The following is a 17,100-nucleotide window of genomic DNA, read 5'->3' on the forward strand; positions in this document are numbered from 1 at the left end:
CAGATTTCTTGGCCAATAGTTTTGCATCTGGCTTTAGACAGATGTCAGCCAGGTAAGAAACTATGCTACTCCACAGCAATAATAAGCATAACTATTTGCAAATTTAGCTAGTCTTGTGAAGTTCAAAGGAGAAATTAATCAGTAGATAGCACCAATAGCTATTTTAACATATCAGTCCAACACAATGTGCCATTTTGCTGGAACAATGATGGAAGAGTTCCAATTCACAGCCTTCCAAGCCTTTCCCAAATGCTCAGACTAAATTGACCATTATCTTTATTTTCTATACCTTTGAAAGAACTTTAACATCGTTACCTTATCTCTAATTCTGTAAGAGTAAACATTTATATTTAGAAAGGTTTATCTTCTATAGGTTTTTGTGGGTTTTTTTACCTTTATATTTTTAAAACTTAACTTTTACTTGGCAGTTATAGCTAGTTATAGTTAGGCTTGTGTTTATTTGTTGTTAAAAACCACACATCTGTTTTCAGTTAAATGTTTGCGAACTGAGAAATGTGTATGATCACTATTGTACGATGAATCATTCAGCTCATAAATTATATGGGGCCCCGAGTGGTCTAAAGCGCTCTCTGTTACAGATCATTGCCTTTCCGGGGTTTTCCTGGGTTCTTCCTCCACCATTAATACTGGCTGCCATCTATAGCCTATCGTGTGCTGAAAAATAGCGTTAAACCCTACAACAACAACATAAATTATATAGTACCTAATACCTACAGAAACAAGGGTTTAATTTTAAAAGACAAAATCTACTAAACCAGTAAATGCCATGCTAGAGTTCTTGTACAGTTCACATGAGAAGGTCATTCATTTCAAACTAGCTAGATCAGGTTAGATCATGTAATTAAAAAATAAAGTGATGGTCATGAGCAATTATGATGTCTGCTCACATGCCAGATTGTCTCATCATTGACTTTTTGTTTCATCCATGTGAGTAAAGAATCTGTGTTGTACAAAATCTTAACATTCTACACCAAAGGCAAATAAGTGCAAAAGTGAAATACAATCTAAATTAATTGTAAAGGAGTACAATCTTCTCCAGGTAGCATTTTCCAACCAAATTCACAGTATGGTGAAAATGGTGTTATCATACCAACGGTAATAGCCCACTGTGCATAGACTGGTAGTTCCCATGCAAGTGATAAAATTTTACTGATGTAATGTTTTTACTTATACGGGATCATTTGTTTCTTCATAAAACTATAGTACTGTACATTGTTAATGCTTAGAGTGGTCTTTACAATTTGATCTAAGTTGTGCACTGCAAATTACTTGTCCTCTTCATATAACTTGATGAAAAAGCAAAATATCTCCTGGTAAGGTGGCACTCTACAGTTTTGTATTGTGCATAGGGTTAGAACTTGAGGGAAAAAGAATTTCCCTGGGTTTCCTCACTAGTTATACTGGCTATTTAAAAAAGACCTTGTAAATCTTAAGTATTGTTCAAAAAACCTTTAATTCCCTTTATTTTGGTGTATGGTTGATGGGTGTAATATGAGTTATAGAGTTTACAGCTTGGACTTACATCAGATGTGCATCTTTCAAAAACTGCTAGGCTAGCTCAACTTCGTCATTTTCACTTCCTGGATTTTAGAGGCATACATGCCAACCCCTGGTGAGGAAAAATTGTAATCCATGTGGACAAAAAAAAAAAAAAAAGAGTAATCCAAGCAGAAAAAGAGCAATCCACATACAACATGATAAAAATTCAATGAGCATATACGTACAAAATGATTTATTTATCCCTCTAGAATTTTAAAGAACTAATATTCCTTTCATAACCTGACAAAGAGGAGGAAATTTTTATCCTACAGTTATTGGGTCTTTTAGATGGGGAAATAAGATGAAACAATCAACTCTATCTGTATGAAGTACACTGTCAGGTAGAGTGGATTGCCAACTTGATACTTAAGGAGTTCTTATAATTTATCAGCAGCTTTTCCTGCAACATGGTGCATCATGACAGAGACAACCTGATATGTACAATGATGAAGACATTTTTCAAAATACAGAATGCAACTCCTTTATGAATTCCAGTCATCACTGATGCAGTATCAGCTTAAAACCCCATACAATTATTCCAACTAAGCAAATAAATAAAAAAATTCTCCAGTGGAAACTACTGTTAATTCTGGTAATGAAAGAAGAGCACTCTGACTTTACCCTTTACGTTGTAAAAGTCTCTTACACAGAGACTGGGTACAACTTTTTGTCACAATCACTACTCCTGTCTGTTGCAATACTAAACGGCCCATATTTCATGGTTTCTGCAATTTTAAGTGAAGTATCTTCTGCTAAACACCTAACAATATTATAAGATTTTGTTCTTGCACATGCATATTTTCTGCAATTTTGGAATCAGGAAACATCCGTCTGAACAAAGGACCAATGTAGTCTTCTACCTCTAGTGGATGTCCATGTTTTATTAAGAACTCGGTAGATAACGCATCTACCGTTATAAAATATGTTCCATAAATTAGTCCTGCTTTATAAAAAGGAGTTACCTCAGTACTGGAGTTAGTAAATGAGCTAATTCAAGGTTTCCTGTTTTACTACCATGACCAATATTAAAATCCTTTCCATGCAGCCATGCAGGGGCCCCGAGTGGCCGAGTGGTCTGAAGTGCTCTCCGTTACAGATCACTGCCATCTCACCTCTGTCTTCGTGGGTTCGAGTCTAGGATTCGGCTAACGTGGGTATGTAAGAAAGCTCGCCAGTAGCTTCTCGTGGGTCGGTGGTTCTTCCCGGGGTTTTTGCAGGGTTCTTCCTCCACCATTAATACTGGCCGCCATGTATGGCCTATCGTGTGCTGAAAAATGGCGTTAAACCCCACAAAAACAACAACAACAACGCAGCCATGCAAGGTGCATGAAGATCATTAGAATGGAACGCTGTATTGTGTAATGCATGTATTCATCTCTGAATCGGTTTTTCGTCTTTTCCTAATCCATCAGTGAAATTATTTGCAAAATGTTTTCGCTCTAACACACACCAACTAAAATAAATTTGACGACTTTTAGCGCCAAATACCTACAGACTGGTTCTGTTCTGAATTAGAACAAAGAATTTGCGAGCAAAGATTAAAGTTAGAAAACCAGCATGTTTCTTGAAGTAGGGCAACTGCTATAAATAGTACAAAATACTGTTAAGAAAGTGCATGCAAGTCTTCAGACAAGCATACTCTTACATCGTAGTTACAAAGAAGCTGTCTTTTCTAGAATACAGTCTGTGGGATTAATGGGATGTTAAAAAAATGAGAAAACAAATTATTAATTTTTTTGGAGAGGGATATATCGAAAACATGTAATCTGAATATAGTTATGCATAATTTGGTGAAATAAAGCATAATGGTTTCGCCAAAAGCGTAATGGTTGGCATGTATGTAGAGGTATCTTGTAAAAAAAAGAGCCAATAACTTATTTTTACATTACATATATTTGGTAATTCATTTATTACACTTTCAGAGCGGTATTGTCTAGCTGGGCAAAATTCATTTTCCCAGTTTTAATAGGTGCTAAAGATAGTGTACTTTTGACTAATTCAAGGTGATATTTTTAGCACAAGGGAGCAGTTGTTTTTAGTTTGCAGTGTGTTTAGATCATGTACAACATCCATAAGTACAATATCCAAAGAAATGTCAGCAACATTACATCAAAGTAACATAGAGGTATGCCAACATTCTCTCCACTGTGCACATTTCAAATGTAAAAAACTTCATCACACATGTGTCACTTTCTCAAAAGTACATAATAACTGGTGAGTGCCCCCTAAACAAATTTATTTTGCTTCAATGGTAACAAGTAAAAACATTATGATATCTGAGCGTTGGCCTGAGTTGGGGCAACTACAACCCCACGACCCTCGACACTTAATGGTGACCCCTTGTAAGCAGCCACTCTGTTATTATCGGTACGAAGGTCGGGTTTTAGTGTTTCCCAAATTTTCTTCTTTGGATTGAGTTGTGCATCTGGCTCTCCTGAAAAAGATGATGAATAAAGATTTTAGACTTTTGGATTAGATATATAAGACATGTTGCTAATCCATGTTGCAAATCAAACAATGGTGTGCAATTGGTTACATTCTTGCATTTGGGTGAAACTTACAAGCATATATATATATGAAAGAAATCAAGGTATATAGCATTAATTATTGAGAATTATAAATATACACAGAATGGAAACTGCTATACCTCAATTCTATAGAAGAATGCTTGATAATAGTATTCAGACCACTCTGGTGGCCTAGTGGTTAAAGCATCTGCCTTGGAAGTGGGAGGTTGTGGGTTTGATCCCCAGCTGAGTTGTACCAAATACTTGCAAAAAAATGGTACTAACAGCTGCCTTGCTTGATGCTCAGCATTAAGAGGTTAGTGTTAGGACTAATCGTTCTGGTGTCAGGATAATATGACTGGGTGGGACACCATGTCCGCGACATGATGCCCCTGTGCTAGACATCACTATAAACTGCCACATTGCAGACATGGTAGCGGTATGACTGAAAACTTGTTAAAGCTATGTTAAAAAACCCAATCACACACGCACATAGAATCCAGGGATAGCACTTTCCGTTCTGTCTGGTGTATATCTATAATTTTATATACCTTGATTTCTTTCATAGGCGTCCAGAATGACTTTGTAGATACATGAGAATTACTAGTTTGTCATGTGAGTGTCTGCTATGCACAAGTGCATATAAGACCGGCTGAGTAACATAATTTTTTGGTGATGTGTAGTTAGTCATGAGGGAATATGGGCTTGTGTATGCAGGCAAGGTGATGGGTGCCTTTTACCCACAGACCTGGGTTCAAATCTCTGTTGAGTACAAATTAAAAATTCTCTAACCTGCATGATAGTATTATCTGTATTAAAATGTATAATATATGGTAAAAACAATTCCTCGTGTTATGGAGACATAGTTTCTGTTCTTGTCATTTAAATTGCTCACCAAATTCCAATATATACTGTGCATGCTGAATCTTAACACCAGACTGGTTGTACTTCTCATTTACTAACAGACTGGTTGTACTTCTCATTTACTAACAGACTGGTTGTACTTCTCAAATAAGCGTTTACTAACAGACCCTCCACATCTAGATTGGTAACAGAGCCCTGAATATACAATACTTCTGCATGTCTGAGTAGTCAACATACATAACACAGGTTATCCCTGATCACTGCAATCCCTGGTTTAATCCCTGAGTGTGACACGCAAAGATCCAAGGTTGAGAGCATGCTGTGTAAATTGATCAAACTTATCTTGCCATACTGTTAAACAAGATTTAAACATGAAATTGGACATGTTGGTCAGTCAACAAACAGCTTGACCAGTGAACAACCTCATGCATAACGTCTGACCTTTGAGAAAATGCCCAATACCACCAACTCAACTTATGGGTAGAAAAATACTGACCATGATTAAGAATTAATACTATTAATACTTCTAAAAAATTGCCAACCTGGATAATCTGCTGCCTTCACTCTCTCCCCAATCTGGCTTCCAGCTGGAGGCAAAAGGATCTCTATCCTATCTGGGCCATTAGCACACATGATCATTGCCTCAGACATGATCCCCCTCATCTTGACTGGTTTCAGATTGCACATGAAGATACTAATTCTGTCTTGCATCTGTTAACAATAAGAAAAGAAATGTATCCTGGACAATATGTAAAGTATGGCTAAATTTGATCAATTACAACAGACCAATTTGGTTCTTGTTTTACACAAAAAACCACATATCATACAAATTTTCAACTTAAATTATTTTTCAATTTTTAAAAAAATCTGAACTTAAAGATAAATTTGATAAATTTCAATGACCAGATTCTGCAAAAATTAATATTCTTGGCATACTAATATGTTGTAAAGATCACAAAGTTGTGAATCATCAAAAATCATGTCAGGCATCCTTCATTTGAAAATCTGGGCAAAGAAAAGAGCTCATTCACGTGTTACAAGTGATCTGCATAAAAACCAACAATTCGATGTGTCAACTTTATAGTAATCAGTCTTTGCAAAGTTTAAGTTTTCAAGCGATTTCTTGAAGATGTGACGCTTTTCTATTTTGGTTCCCTCATTTTGGAATACAATTTGTTATCAGACGTTTCACTTTTTGAGTGACTTATTCACTTGAGTTGTCATCTCTGTGGTTATTATTGTTTCATATCTACCTTTAGCAAAACATTGCTTCCTTTACAAATTATAAATGACACTACATTTTATAACAACGTTTTCTTTAAGTCATAAATGCTAATAAAATAGGAGAGGAATTTGCCTAAATACATTACCTGAATTTGTTTCTTATATATATATATATATATATATATATATATATATATATAGAGATATAGATATATATAAAGTTAGCTGGAGAAAATGATACATGTACCCAATATAAATTTGTGGATGGGGGTGTAAGTAATAAATGCGATTGGTAAAATACGTGCTTCATTGGCACAGTTACCATCTTAAATCGATGCATATTAAATGAGAAATACATCTGTAGTGAAAACAGGAAAGGCATATATAAGATTTTACTTTACTTAGAGAACCACGGATTGGTACATATATGTGTATACTGTTTATATATACAGGTTTAATGTATAGCATGAACAGAGTATCAACACTGTGTACTCACCCGTGAATCTCATCAAATACATTGAATCCCCAATACAAGTAATTCCATCGAAAATATGCACACACAGAGATTTAAAATAATAAATAATTTTGTCACAGGTTACATAGGTCTAAATTCAGAGGAAAAACATAGCACAATCACATAATGAATGATGAAGCACATTTACTTTTCCGTACACACCAAGTCAGTAAAAGTTAGTTTGCGTTTTAAGCAGCCGTTGGTAGTGTTCTTAAGCATAAACTTTTTCCCTCCAAAAAGGACACTTTCACTGCACAGTAAACGTGTTCCAGTCATGTTGGAAAATGCCAAATCTATCAGATTCCATTGGTTTTATTTAAGTTTGGTACTGACTTCCTTTGAAGAAAGGTTCTTTGTTTTTATTGAAGATTGTAGTCAGCTTTCTTTGATGAAGGGTGCATGTGTTATTGAAATCACCACATAGGGCAGCTTTGGAGAACTAAACAAATTCCCATTTCTTATTGTGGAGGCACATCAAATAATTGTATTCCATGATTGAGACTGATTTTTCATACATTTGCTTAGTACGTTTTCATCACAATCGGTGCTTCAAAGGTAATGTTTTCTTTAAAATTTCAGCAAACTATTTTATCTGGGTACATTTTAAAAAAATGAATTGGCTGTCATTTGGTCAATTGTAGTCAGTGTTCCTCCCTGCCTATTGAACAGAACTACAAGTACGATGTTGTTTGGTTTTTTACATGCGTGGTAGCAGAGTGATGCTGCCTTCCATGCACGCGTCAGAAATTTAACAAAGGGTCAACGGATGATAGAGACACAGGTGTTCTGGTCTGATGACAGGGATTACTACAGAAAATGTGAATGTTATGAAGGATTTAATTCTGAGTGAAAAGAAGAGGAATTTTACTTACCATCCACATGTTGTTGTTGTTGTTGTAGGGCTTAATGCCATTTTTCAGCACAAGATAGGCTATACATGGCGGCCAGTATTAATGGCGGAGGAAGAACCCGGAAACCCCCGGAAAGAACCACCGACCCACGAGAAGCTACTGGCAAGCTTTCTCACATAACCACATTAGCCGAATCCGAGACTCGAACCGACGCAGACAGAGGTGAGATGGCAGTGATCCGTAACGGTAAGCGCTTTAGACCACTCGGCCACTCAGGGCCCCACCATCCACTTGTAAATGTCAGTCTATGTAAATATATTAAAATACTAGTGAGTGGCCAAAAATCAGACGAATGATAGATTACAAGATAATGCCTCATCCAGTTGATCTCCACTACCAGAAATGTCAACAACAACAAAAAAAAAGTGGATATCTCACAACATACAGTACTCGTGCTAGATATCAACATAAGCAGATTATGATATAACAATGCACTGTTAAAACGGTTTGTCAATATGGACAAAGAATTTGTTTATGTAACAATAGATACATTTCAGTGCATCTGATATCAAGTTTGCGGCTTCCTTTCATGGGGCCTCTGAATTTCTCCACTCCAAACCAATGGTTGTATATACAAGTTTAAACAGCTAACAATATTGCCAAAAATACAAAAATCACCAGATGGTATATGTTGCTGCCAATAAGGGAAAAAAACGGCAGTTTGCAACTTTGGTGAAGCCTACTTGAACCCAGAATAAACCTTTTACATGTTATTTTTTGTACTTTTAAGAAGAAAAAACTTCTTTTTCAAGTACAAGAAAAATAGATACACAATTTAAGGAGCCACGCCACAATTGTCTTGTATTGTACATTCGCAATCTCTTCCCCAAAATGATAATACACTTTTTACGTTTTTTTCATACTTTTAAGAAAGCCACACCACAACCGTGTTATATCCAAATTCATGTTATAATGGAGCATGCTATAGCGGGGTCACACTATATATATATATATATATATATATATATACACACACACACACACACACATATACATGATTATTTCCAGATGATCCAAAGTATGGTAGGTATTAGGACAATGGGGTAAAATATAGCAACCAGTGTAATAAGAAAACAATATTTGATCGATGTTGTTCATTTTCAGAGAAACAACCATTCAGCAATTCGGATATTAAATGACAGGTTGATGCATCAATATTGGATTACAGTTAAGAAACATGCTCTCATTTTTATGGACCACATGGGACACATTCAATCCATTTTTGTGAAATTCTGGCTGAATGTTAATTTTTACTTCTACCTCCTAATAATAAATTTTCTCCTTTAACATCAGATTTTCTCAAAATTTGAAAGCCAACTATCATACAATGACAATTTGTGGGGAAAGAAAGCTAAAAGGATAAGAAAACTTTCTTTTTGCTGAACATGCAATTTATAATTAAGCTAGAAATTAAAAGACGTAACATCCAGCTGACTCTAAAACCTTAAATACCGAGGGTGTGGAATAATGTAGGGTTGGACATGTAAGAGATGCCAACATGATTACTTTACAAAAATAACAAGCTCTGTAAAACGTCGGCCACATTATTAAATTAGGTGAGAGGTTGACTGGAACACAGTAAAAGGCTGTCATCAACTGTATTTTAACACATAAATTCAATGAAGCCACACTTTCAATCAAAGTTACCTCAAGCTTACCAGCAGTATGGGGATGCTGTTAACCCTGCTATATTTACCTCCTCAATGGGCACATGCTTCACAAGGCCTGACACAACTGATCTTGTTTTTCCTTCCCCCAAATCAACTTCCTCCACATAAAGAGTATCGGCATCTGGGTGCTTCTTCACAGAAATGATTTTTCCAATGCGAAAATCCAGACGGGACACATCCATTTTCTCACTGGCTGCTTCCACAGCACCCTTCTTCTCTGTCTTACCTTTTTTACCTGGTGGTTCTGAAAATGAAATGTGCATTGGTAATGACAGATCCATCCATTATTGTAAAAATTTTGAATGAAAATAGGATCTCATATGTATTCAAAAACCAAAATAATAACCTGATACACAGTCTAATAGCTTAGAATTCATGTTCTCCAACTAAAACAAGAAAAACAAAGGTCGTGAAGATATGTAACAACTGAAGATGTAAGGAAAACAATCACATGTTGAAAATATACTTTAATTCTAACTTTCAGCCGAAAGGTTCCTACCAAGATTTTAGAGTGAGGTGAAAGCATGGGAATCATTAGCATCCAAATTGCACAGATTCTAGAAAATCAAGTCAATTAGGGTGTCCAAATTGACAAAATGAGAAGCAAGATGACAAAAACTGTCAATACCCTACTGCCCATTTCTTCAAATTGAGAAATTATTTCATTGCAAATTATTTAAAACCTGATAGTCAAATATAGCAGATGGATGAACATAGTGCAGCTCAATAAAATTCTGTGAGTCATTATACTTTCATTAAAACAACAAAGAAAAGTCACCAGGAAAGCTGCATTACCTTCTTTCTTTTCTCATTTATCACCACTCCTCCACCCATTAAACATGCATGCTTGAGTACCCTTACATCCCATTCTCTGCACCCTGTGATAGATCCAATTTAAAAAACTGTTAAGCACACTTGTGAACTACCCCCAATTGTATCCCACTTAAAGTTTCTACCTTCAATAGTGGGGGGAAGAGGGTACATGACATTAAACATATATGTTTGTTCAGACAGGCAGGAAAACATAATCACAGCTTTTCTTTGAAAAGTGTATGGATGACAAGAATTCCCAGAATGCTATATACTAGTGACAGAGAGAAAACTATGAGCTTGAGATTCATAAAAGAGAGCTCTTGTCTCTCCCTGACGCTTGTGCACATGCTGTTGTCTGGCTGAAAAGTTGGGCACATTTTTTTAAGTTTTTAACCTCTGGCAAAAGAATACATCATTGAAGACAAATAAAAAATGTCAGAGCCCAAATGTTAAATTGTCTCTACGGCTAAAAGTCATATGTTTCAAATATTTTAGTTCTAGAGTGAGAGAATTGCAGACTGATGTCAAAAAGGTCCCTCACACTTAAATGCATGGTAAAATTAAAATAGAATACTTCTTCCAGGGCCAAACGTTTCAATCAAATTTAGTTTTATAAATGTTCACACCAAGCGAAAGTACCCAGCTGCTCACCTGAAAAGTGGCCTATGCCATGACAATTGCTATGAGACTATTACCGACAGCATGACTTGTGCCACAACAAGTACTTTAAGGGTTAAGATAGAGTTATAGAGTGCAAGCTAACAAATTATGCTGTTACCAGAATGTAAGCTGAAGCATTTAAATAATGTTCAAGTTTTAACATTAAGATTCTGTTACAAGAAACCAAGCTGAGACATTTGGATAATTCTAACAAAGTATATGCTTAGGCATTAAGATCCTATAACAGACAGCAAGCTTAGGGCATTAATATAGTATTACTAGAGTGCAAGTTGAGGCATTATATAATGTTACTAGAGTGCAAACTTAGGGCATTATATAATGTTACTAGAGTGCAAGTTTAGGGCATTAATATACTGTTACTAGAGTGCAAGTTGAGGCATTATATACTGTTACTAGAGTGCAAACTTAGGGCATTATATAATGTTACTAGAGTGCAAGCTTAGGGCATTATATACTGTTACTAGAGTGCAAGTTTAGGGCATTAATATACTGTTACTAGAGTGCAAGTTGAGGCATTATATACTGTTACTAGAGTGCAAGTTGAGGCATTATATACTGTTACTAGAGTGCAAACTTAGGGCATTAATATACTGTTACTAGAGTGCAAGTTTAGGGCATTATATACTGTTACTAGAGTACAAGTTGAGGCATTATATAATGTTACTAGAGTGCAAACTTAGGGCATTATATAATGTTACTAGAGTGCAAGCTTAGGGCATTATATACTGTTACTAGAGTGCAAGTTTAGGGCATTAATATACTGTTACTAGAGTGCAAGTTGAGGCATTATATACTGTTACTAGAGTGCAAGTTGAGGCATTATATACTGTTACTAGAGTGCAAACTTAGGGCATTAATATACTGTTACTAGAGTGCAAGTTTAGGGCATTATATACTGTTACTAGAGTACAAGTTGAGGCATTATATACTGTTACTAGAGTGCAAACTTAGGGCATTATATAATGTTACTAGAGTGCAAGCTTAGGGCATTTTATACTGTTACTAGAGTGCAAGTTTAGGGCATTAATATACTGTTACTAGAGTGCAAGTTGAGGCATTATATACTGTTACTAGAGTGCAAGTTGAGGCATTATATACTGTTACTAGAGTGCAAGTTGAGGCATTATATACTGTTACTAGAGTGCAAGTTTAGGGCATTAATATACTGTTACTAGAGTGCAAGTTGAGGCATTATATACTGTTACTAGAGTGCAAACTTAGGGCATTATATAATGTTACTAGAGTGCAAGCTTAGGGCATTATATACTGTTACTAGAGTGCAAGTTTAGGGCATTAATATACTGTTACTAGAGTGCAAGTTGAGGCATTATATACTGTTACTAGAGTGCAAACTTAGGGCATTATATAATGTTACTAGAGTGCAAGCTTAGGGCATTATATACTGTTACTAGAGTGCAAGTTGAGGCATTATATACTGTTACTAGAGTGCAAGTTGAGGAATATGATAATATTAAAAGAGAACAAGCTGAGGCATTAAGATACTAGTACTAATGTGGAAGCTGAGGCATTAAGGTACACTGGTACTAAAGTGCAAGCTGAGGCATTAAGGTACACTGGTACTAAGGTGCAAGCTGAGGCATTAAGATACACTGGTACTAAAGTGGAAGCTGAGGCATTAAGGTACTGGTACTAAGGTGCAAGCAGAGGCATTAAGGTACACTGGTACTAAGGTGCAAGCTGAGGCATTAAGGTACTAGTATTAACGTGGAAGCTGAGGCAGTACAGTACACTGGTACTAAGGTGCAAGCTGAGGCATTAAGATACTGGTACTAAGGTGGAAGTTGAGGCATTAAGATACTGGTACTAAGGTGCAAGCTGAGGCATTAAGGTACACTGGTACTAAAGTGGAAGCTGAGGCATTAAGGTACTGGTACTAAGGTGCAAGCTGAGGCATTAAGATAAACTGGTACTAAAGTGGAAGCTGAGGCATTAAGATACTGGTACTAAGAAGCAAGCTGAGGCATTGAGGTACTAGTACTCAAGTCCAAGCTGAGGCATTAAGATCCTTTTACAAGAAAGCAAGATTAGGCACATGATATTGTTACTGGAGTTCAAGCTTAGCTATAAGATACTGTTACTAATGTGCAGGCTGAGGCATTAAGATGATGGTACAATAGTGCAGGCTGAGGCATTACGATGCTGGTGCAAGAGTGCAGGCTGAGGCATTAAGATGCTGGTACAATGGTGCAAGAGTGCAGGCTGAGGCATTAAGATGATGGTGCAAGAGTGCAGGCTGAGGCATTAAGATGATGGTGCAAGAGTGCAGGCTGAGGCATTAAGATGCTGGTTCAAGAGTGCAGGCTGAGGCATTAAGATGATGGTGCAAGAGTGCAGGCTTAGGCATTAAGATGCTGGTGCAAGAGTGCAGGCTGAGGCATTAAGATGCTGGTACAAGAGTGCAAGCTGAGGCATTAAGATGCTGGTGCAAGAGTGCAGGCTCAGGCATTAGAATGCTGGTACAAGAGTGCAGGTTGAGGCATTACGATGCTGGTGCAAGAGTGCAGCCTGAGGCATTACGATGCTGGTGCAAGAGTGCAGGCTGAGGCATTACGATGCTGGTACAAGAGTGCAGGCCGAGGCATTACGATGCTGGTACAAGAGTGCAGGCTCAGGCATTACAATGCTGGTACAAGAGTGCAGGCTGAGGCATTAAGATGCTGGTACAAGAGTGCAGGCTGAGGCGGTACAAGAGTGCAGGCTGAGGCATTACGATGCTGGTACAAGAGTGCAGGCTGAGGCATTACGATGCTGGTACAAGAGTGCAAGCTGCATCATTAAAATTCTGTTGCTACAGTTCAAGCTTAGGTATTAACATCCTGTTACTGGACAGCAAAATTATGCTTATAATACAGAGATGCTGCCAGGATTTTATCTAAAGGTGGGGAGATAACCCCTTGTCACAAAAATATGAGGGGAGTAGAGAAAAAGGAGGACACATCCATAGTTCATTATCTACCTAACACTTCAATATGGATCTCTCTTCAAGCTCCATTCTGTAAGAGGTCCATTGAAATCAAAGTCTTTTAAAGATGTTGCCTCTAGCTGTATAAATATTATCTGTGCATGAATATTGTTATGTACTGAGAACACCCTTTCAGTCTAATGGGGCATAGACATAGCTAGCTTAGCCAGCTTGAAGAAGTTTGGAAACTGTTTCTTATGGTAGTTATGTACCATTTTCCACATCTTACAGGTATTATCATTTGGATACTTCCACTTCAAAATAAGATTTTTCACAAACATAACCTCTATTGAAATTTTACTTTCTTAAATCATTGCTTCGCTGTCTGTTATGACAGATTATATTAGGGTCCATCAATGCCATGGTGTCCTTTATCTGACAGATATTTTCATCAAATAAATATCTGAACTTTTTAGATTCTTATTTATTCAGTTTATCTTAAACCTTGAGGTCTATTTAGTTTTGTAACACAAGATCCTGCAGGGCTAAAATTTTGAGAAAAGAAATTAAAATTGTACTCTACTTTTAAATTCAAGTATTTTATTAGGCTTGGTACCCTGCCTTTTCTACATATATTTTCTAAATACTGCTGAAAGAGGAGTTGACCTGTATGCAGTATTTTTGTCCATCCAGCATGTACATAGGACTCACATTCAACATCATTTTTGGGTTCAAAATCACTCAGTGGTATCTTCATTAACACTTTCCCAGCCCCAACAATCTGGTAACAGCTCATAACTTTAAAAATCATTGTCATCAACAGTACCACAGAACTGCCAAACCTAATAAGACCTTCTCATTAAGGCAGGCAATTTTTTTCTGCAAGTTAGACCAGTTTTTAGCAAGGTGTAACAAAATATCATGCACTGCAATTGTGAAGCTTGAAAACATGCATTTAACAGTCGACAAGCGTGATTCAAGACATGCAGCGACGGTAAACACTGTATTCAACTAAAACACTGTAAACTACACCTGGACCTTAATTACATCCAGTACAGTTTCCAAACCCTGTTGAGCTCAATGGCTACTTGCTATCTCTTAACTTTACATAATCTTTAAAAAAAAAAATTCACATGGGACATGGTGACGGCAATCATCTTTCCCATGAGACATACTGAAATCCACGCATGATATCCTTAGACATAATTGTTACTCTTCCTGCTTTTCTCCCCAAGAATCTGTATATTCTTTTGTATTCCTCTGTACTAATAAAACCTTTAAGAGGCGTGCTGTCCCTTTCGTCCTGAAAATGTATCACTTGTTCAACACCATTTTCTAAGAAGCAATAGATTGATCATGCAGACATTTTGCATCACAAAATATGTGCAATTTAAAGTGTCTGTGGTACTCCTTTAAGGTTCGTCTAGTTCCATGACCATCTCCACTGATTCTACTGTGAAATCTGGATCGGAATCAAATACAGAAAAGACAGTATCCAGATTTTACCCAAAAAAATTGTTCTTTGTGCTATTATTCCTTAAGTCTGTATATTAAGTGTCATTTCCGTAAGACTTGTGGCAAAATCATAAGGGTTGTCAGCTCTGCTATCATTAACAATTATTTGCCAGACAAAATTGTCATCTGAAGATGAACCACATTGGGAATCAGTCATTTTTGTGTTCAGACTGCCTGTATTTCAACATACATTTGCAAAACTTCTGTGATGCAAGGTTCAAACTATTAAAGAATGATTGTTCTAGGGCCCAGTGTACCAATTAAATTTAGTTTAACAACTATTTATGTCAACCCCAAGAACTCAAATGTGTAAACAGTTGCCTGAAAAAGAGAGACCTGTAATGGCAAACACTACAATACCTCTACTGGCAAATGAGTTGTGTCTCAACAGGGTTATCAGTTAAATATGTGAATTCTTGTGCATCACTGCTCTCCAAGTGCACAAATTCATACAAATTGTGTGCAATTCCTGCATCTGTGTGTCCTGGCTATATTTTTGATAATACTGCTACTCAAGTGCATGCTGAAGCATTAAAATACTGTACCGGTGTGCAAGTAATTTACCAGCTTGATATATATAGATTTACAACATTCATTGTAACCTTGATCTGCAGGGGCCTTCCCTTCTTCCCCTTGTGCCTTAGCTTTTCCCTTTCCCTCTTTCTGTGATGGTGTGCTGTTTGCCTGTGATTCATTGGCTCCATTAGCTGGCTCAGCCTTGATTTCCTTGGCAACTGCTGCTGATGTAGAGAAGTTTCTAACTGGCAGGGGAACTTGTTTAACTGAAATTTTAAAAAATAAAATATAACCACAGTGTAATGTCACCCTCTTAGTAAGAATGGTGTTTAATTGGATTTGCCTGGTGTTATCTAGAGGATGACCTCCCTCAATATTACAGCCCAGTGTGGAAATATATAATTTCAACAGAGAACTGAGCAAGAATATTGGGAAGAAATAATACAATACGAGCCCACTTTGACAAGAAAAATAACAAATTTAATCAAAACAAATTAATAGCAGTAATTCCATTTCAACTTAATTATGTCAACAGAATTTAATAGCATTGTCTAATTTGGATTTGTTTCATCATAATAACGAGAGGTGAAAAGAGCGCAATGGCCATGACGGACTGCATCATGTTTCTCCCGTGACAGCGTATCAACATCTTCCTGTTTCCTCAAGCCTTCCTATTCTCTATGCTTCACCCCTTCCTGGACTTCCTAGTCTTTTATTCTGAACTCGTCACTCCTTTTTTCGGACTTTCATCTTCGGACTGTGCCATCTCTCCTCAGAAAGCTGTTCCTTAATGCTGTTCTCTTTCAGAAATTGTGTGTCCTAGCACTAAACCCTGTCTTTTCTTACAAGACAGCCACCTGGTCCCCTTTTCTTGTTTAACGAGGAAAGCACTGTTATTTTTAGACTAAAGAATCTTGACTAAGGTCGTCACTTTAAATTCACATTACTTTCAAAGTGTACGCCTAAATTTAATCTGACCAATTGTAAGCAGCGGCCCTTTGAAAATGATAATTTGACATGGGTTCCTATCATCAGGCAGTTATGGTTGGTAGCTCAAATGTTTACTTTCTCTGGACAGCATTGCAATGCGCTCGTCAAATCTCACTCAGTCATAAGTTCTAGCCTTTCATGTTTTAACACTGACATGGGGGCAGAAAAGAAGAAAGGCTGAAGTGACCCTTCACAAAGACTTTTCTGGCTTAAATACAATTCCAAATTTGACATTTTACACACAGTTTGTTTACTGAAATAGATGCCTCAAATATAACAATTTATACTAGACTTTAAAGTGATAAGATAAACTGAAAATTGTGACAACCCATGTGATGGTTAAGTCTGCAATACATGTTACTAATATACAAAAACATTTATCCAGATATTCTTGGGATTGCTCAAACTGCAT

The 17,100-nt window shown here is 36.8% G+C and overlaps 1 protein-coding gene across 2 annotated transcripts in view; it reads right to left on the reverse strand.

Moving 5' to 3' along the window:
* Positions 1-3,434: 3,434 nt before the first annotated feature.
* LOC149800243 (aminoacyl tRNA synthase complex-interacting multifunctional protein 1-like) overlaps positions 3,435-17,100 on the reverse strand; it is a 32,261-nt gene continuing 18,595 nt past the window's right edge. For both annotated transcript variants that reach the window (XM_089959815.1, XM_089959814.1), the window contains exons 4-7: positions 15,785-15,964; positions 9,277-9,494; positions 5,474-5,642; positions 3,435-3,994 (exon numbers count right to left, since the gene is read on the reverse strand). In XM_089959815.1, coding sequence (XP_089815941.1) covers positions 3,828-3,994; positions 5,474-5,642; positions 9,277-9,494; positions 15,785-15,964 — 734 coding nt within the window. In that variant the 3' untranslated portion in view covers positions 3,435-3,827. The remainder of the gene's footprint in view (positions 3,995-5,473; positions 5,643-9,276; positions 9,495-15,784; positions 15,965-17,100) is intronic.

The sequence above is a fragment of the Sinohyriopsis cumingii genome, chromosome 5 (assembly GCF_028554795.1).
Source record: "Sinohyriopsis cumingii isolate HCF-2022 chromosome 5, ASM2855479v2, whole genome shotgun sequence".
Lineage (NCBI taxonomy): Eukaryota > Metazoa > Mollusca > Bivalvia > Unionida > Unionidae > Sinohyriopsis > Sinohyriopsis cumingii.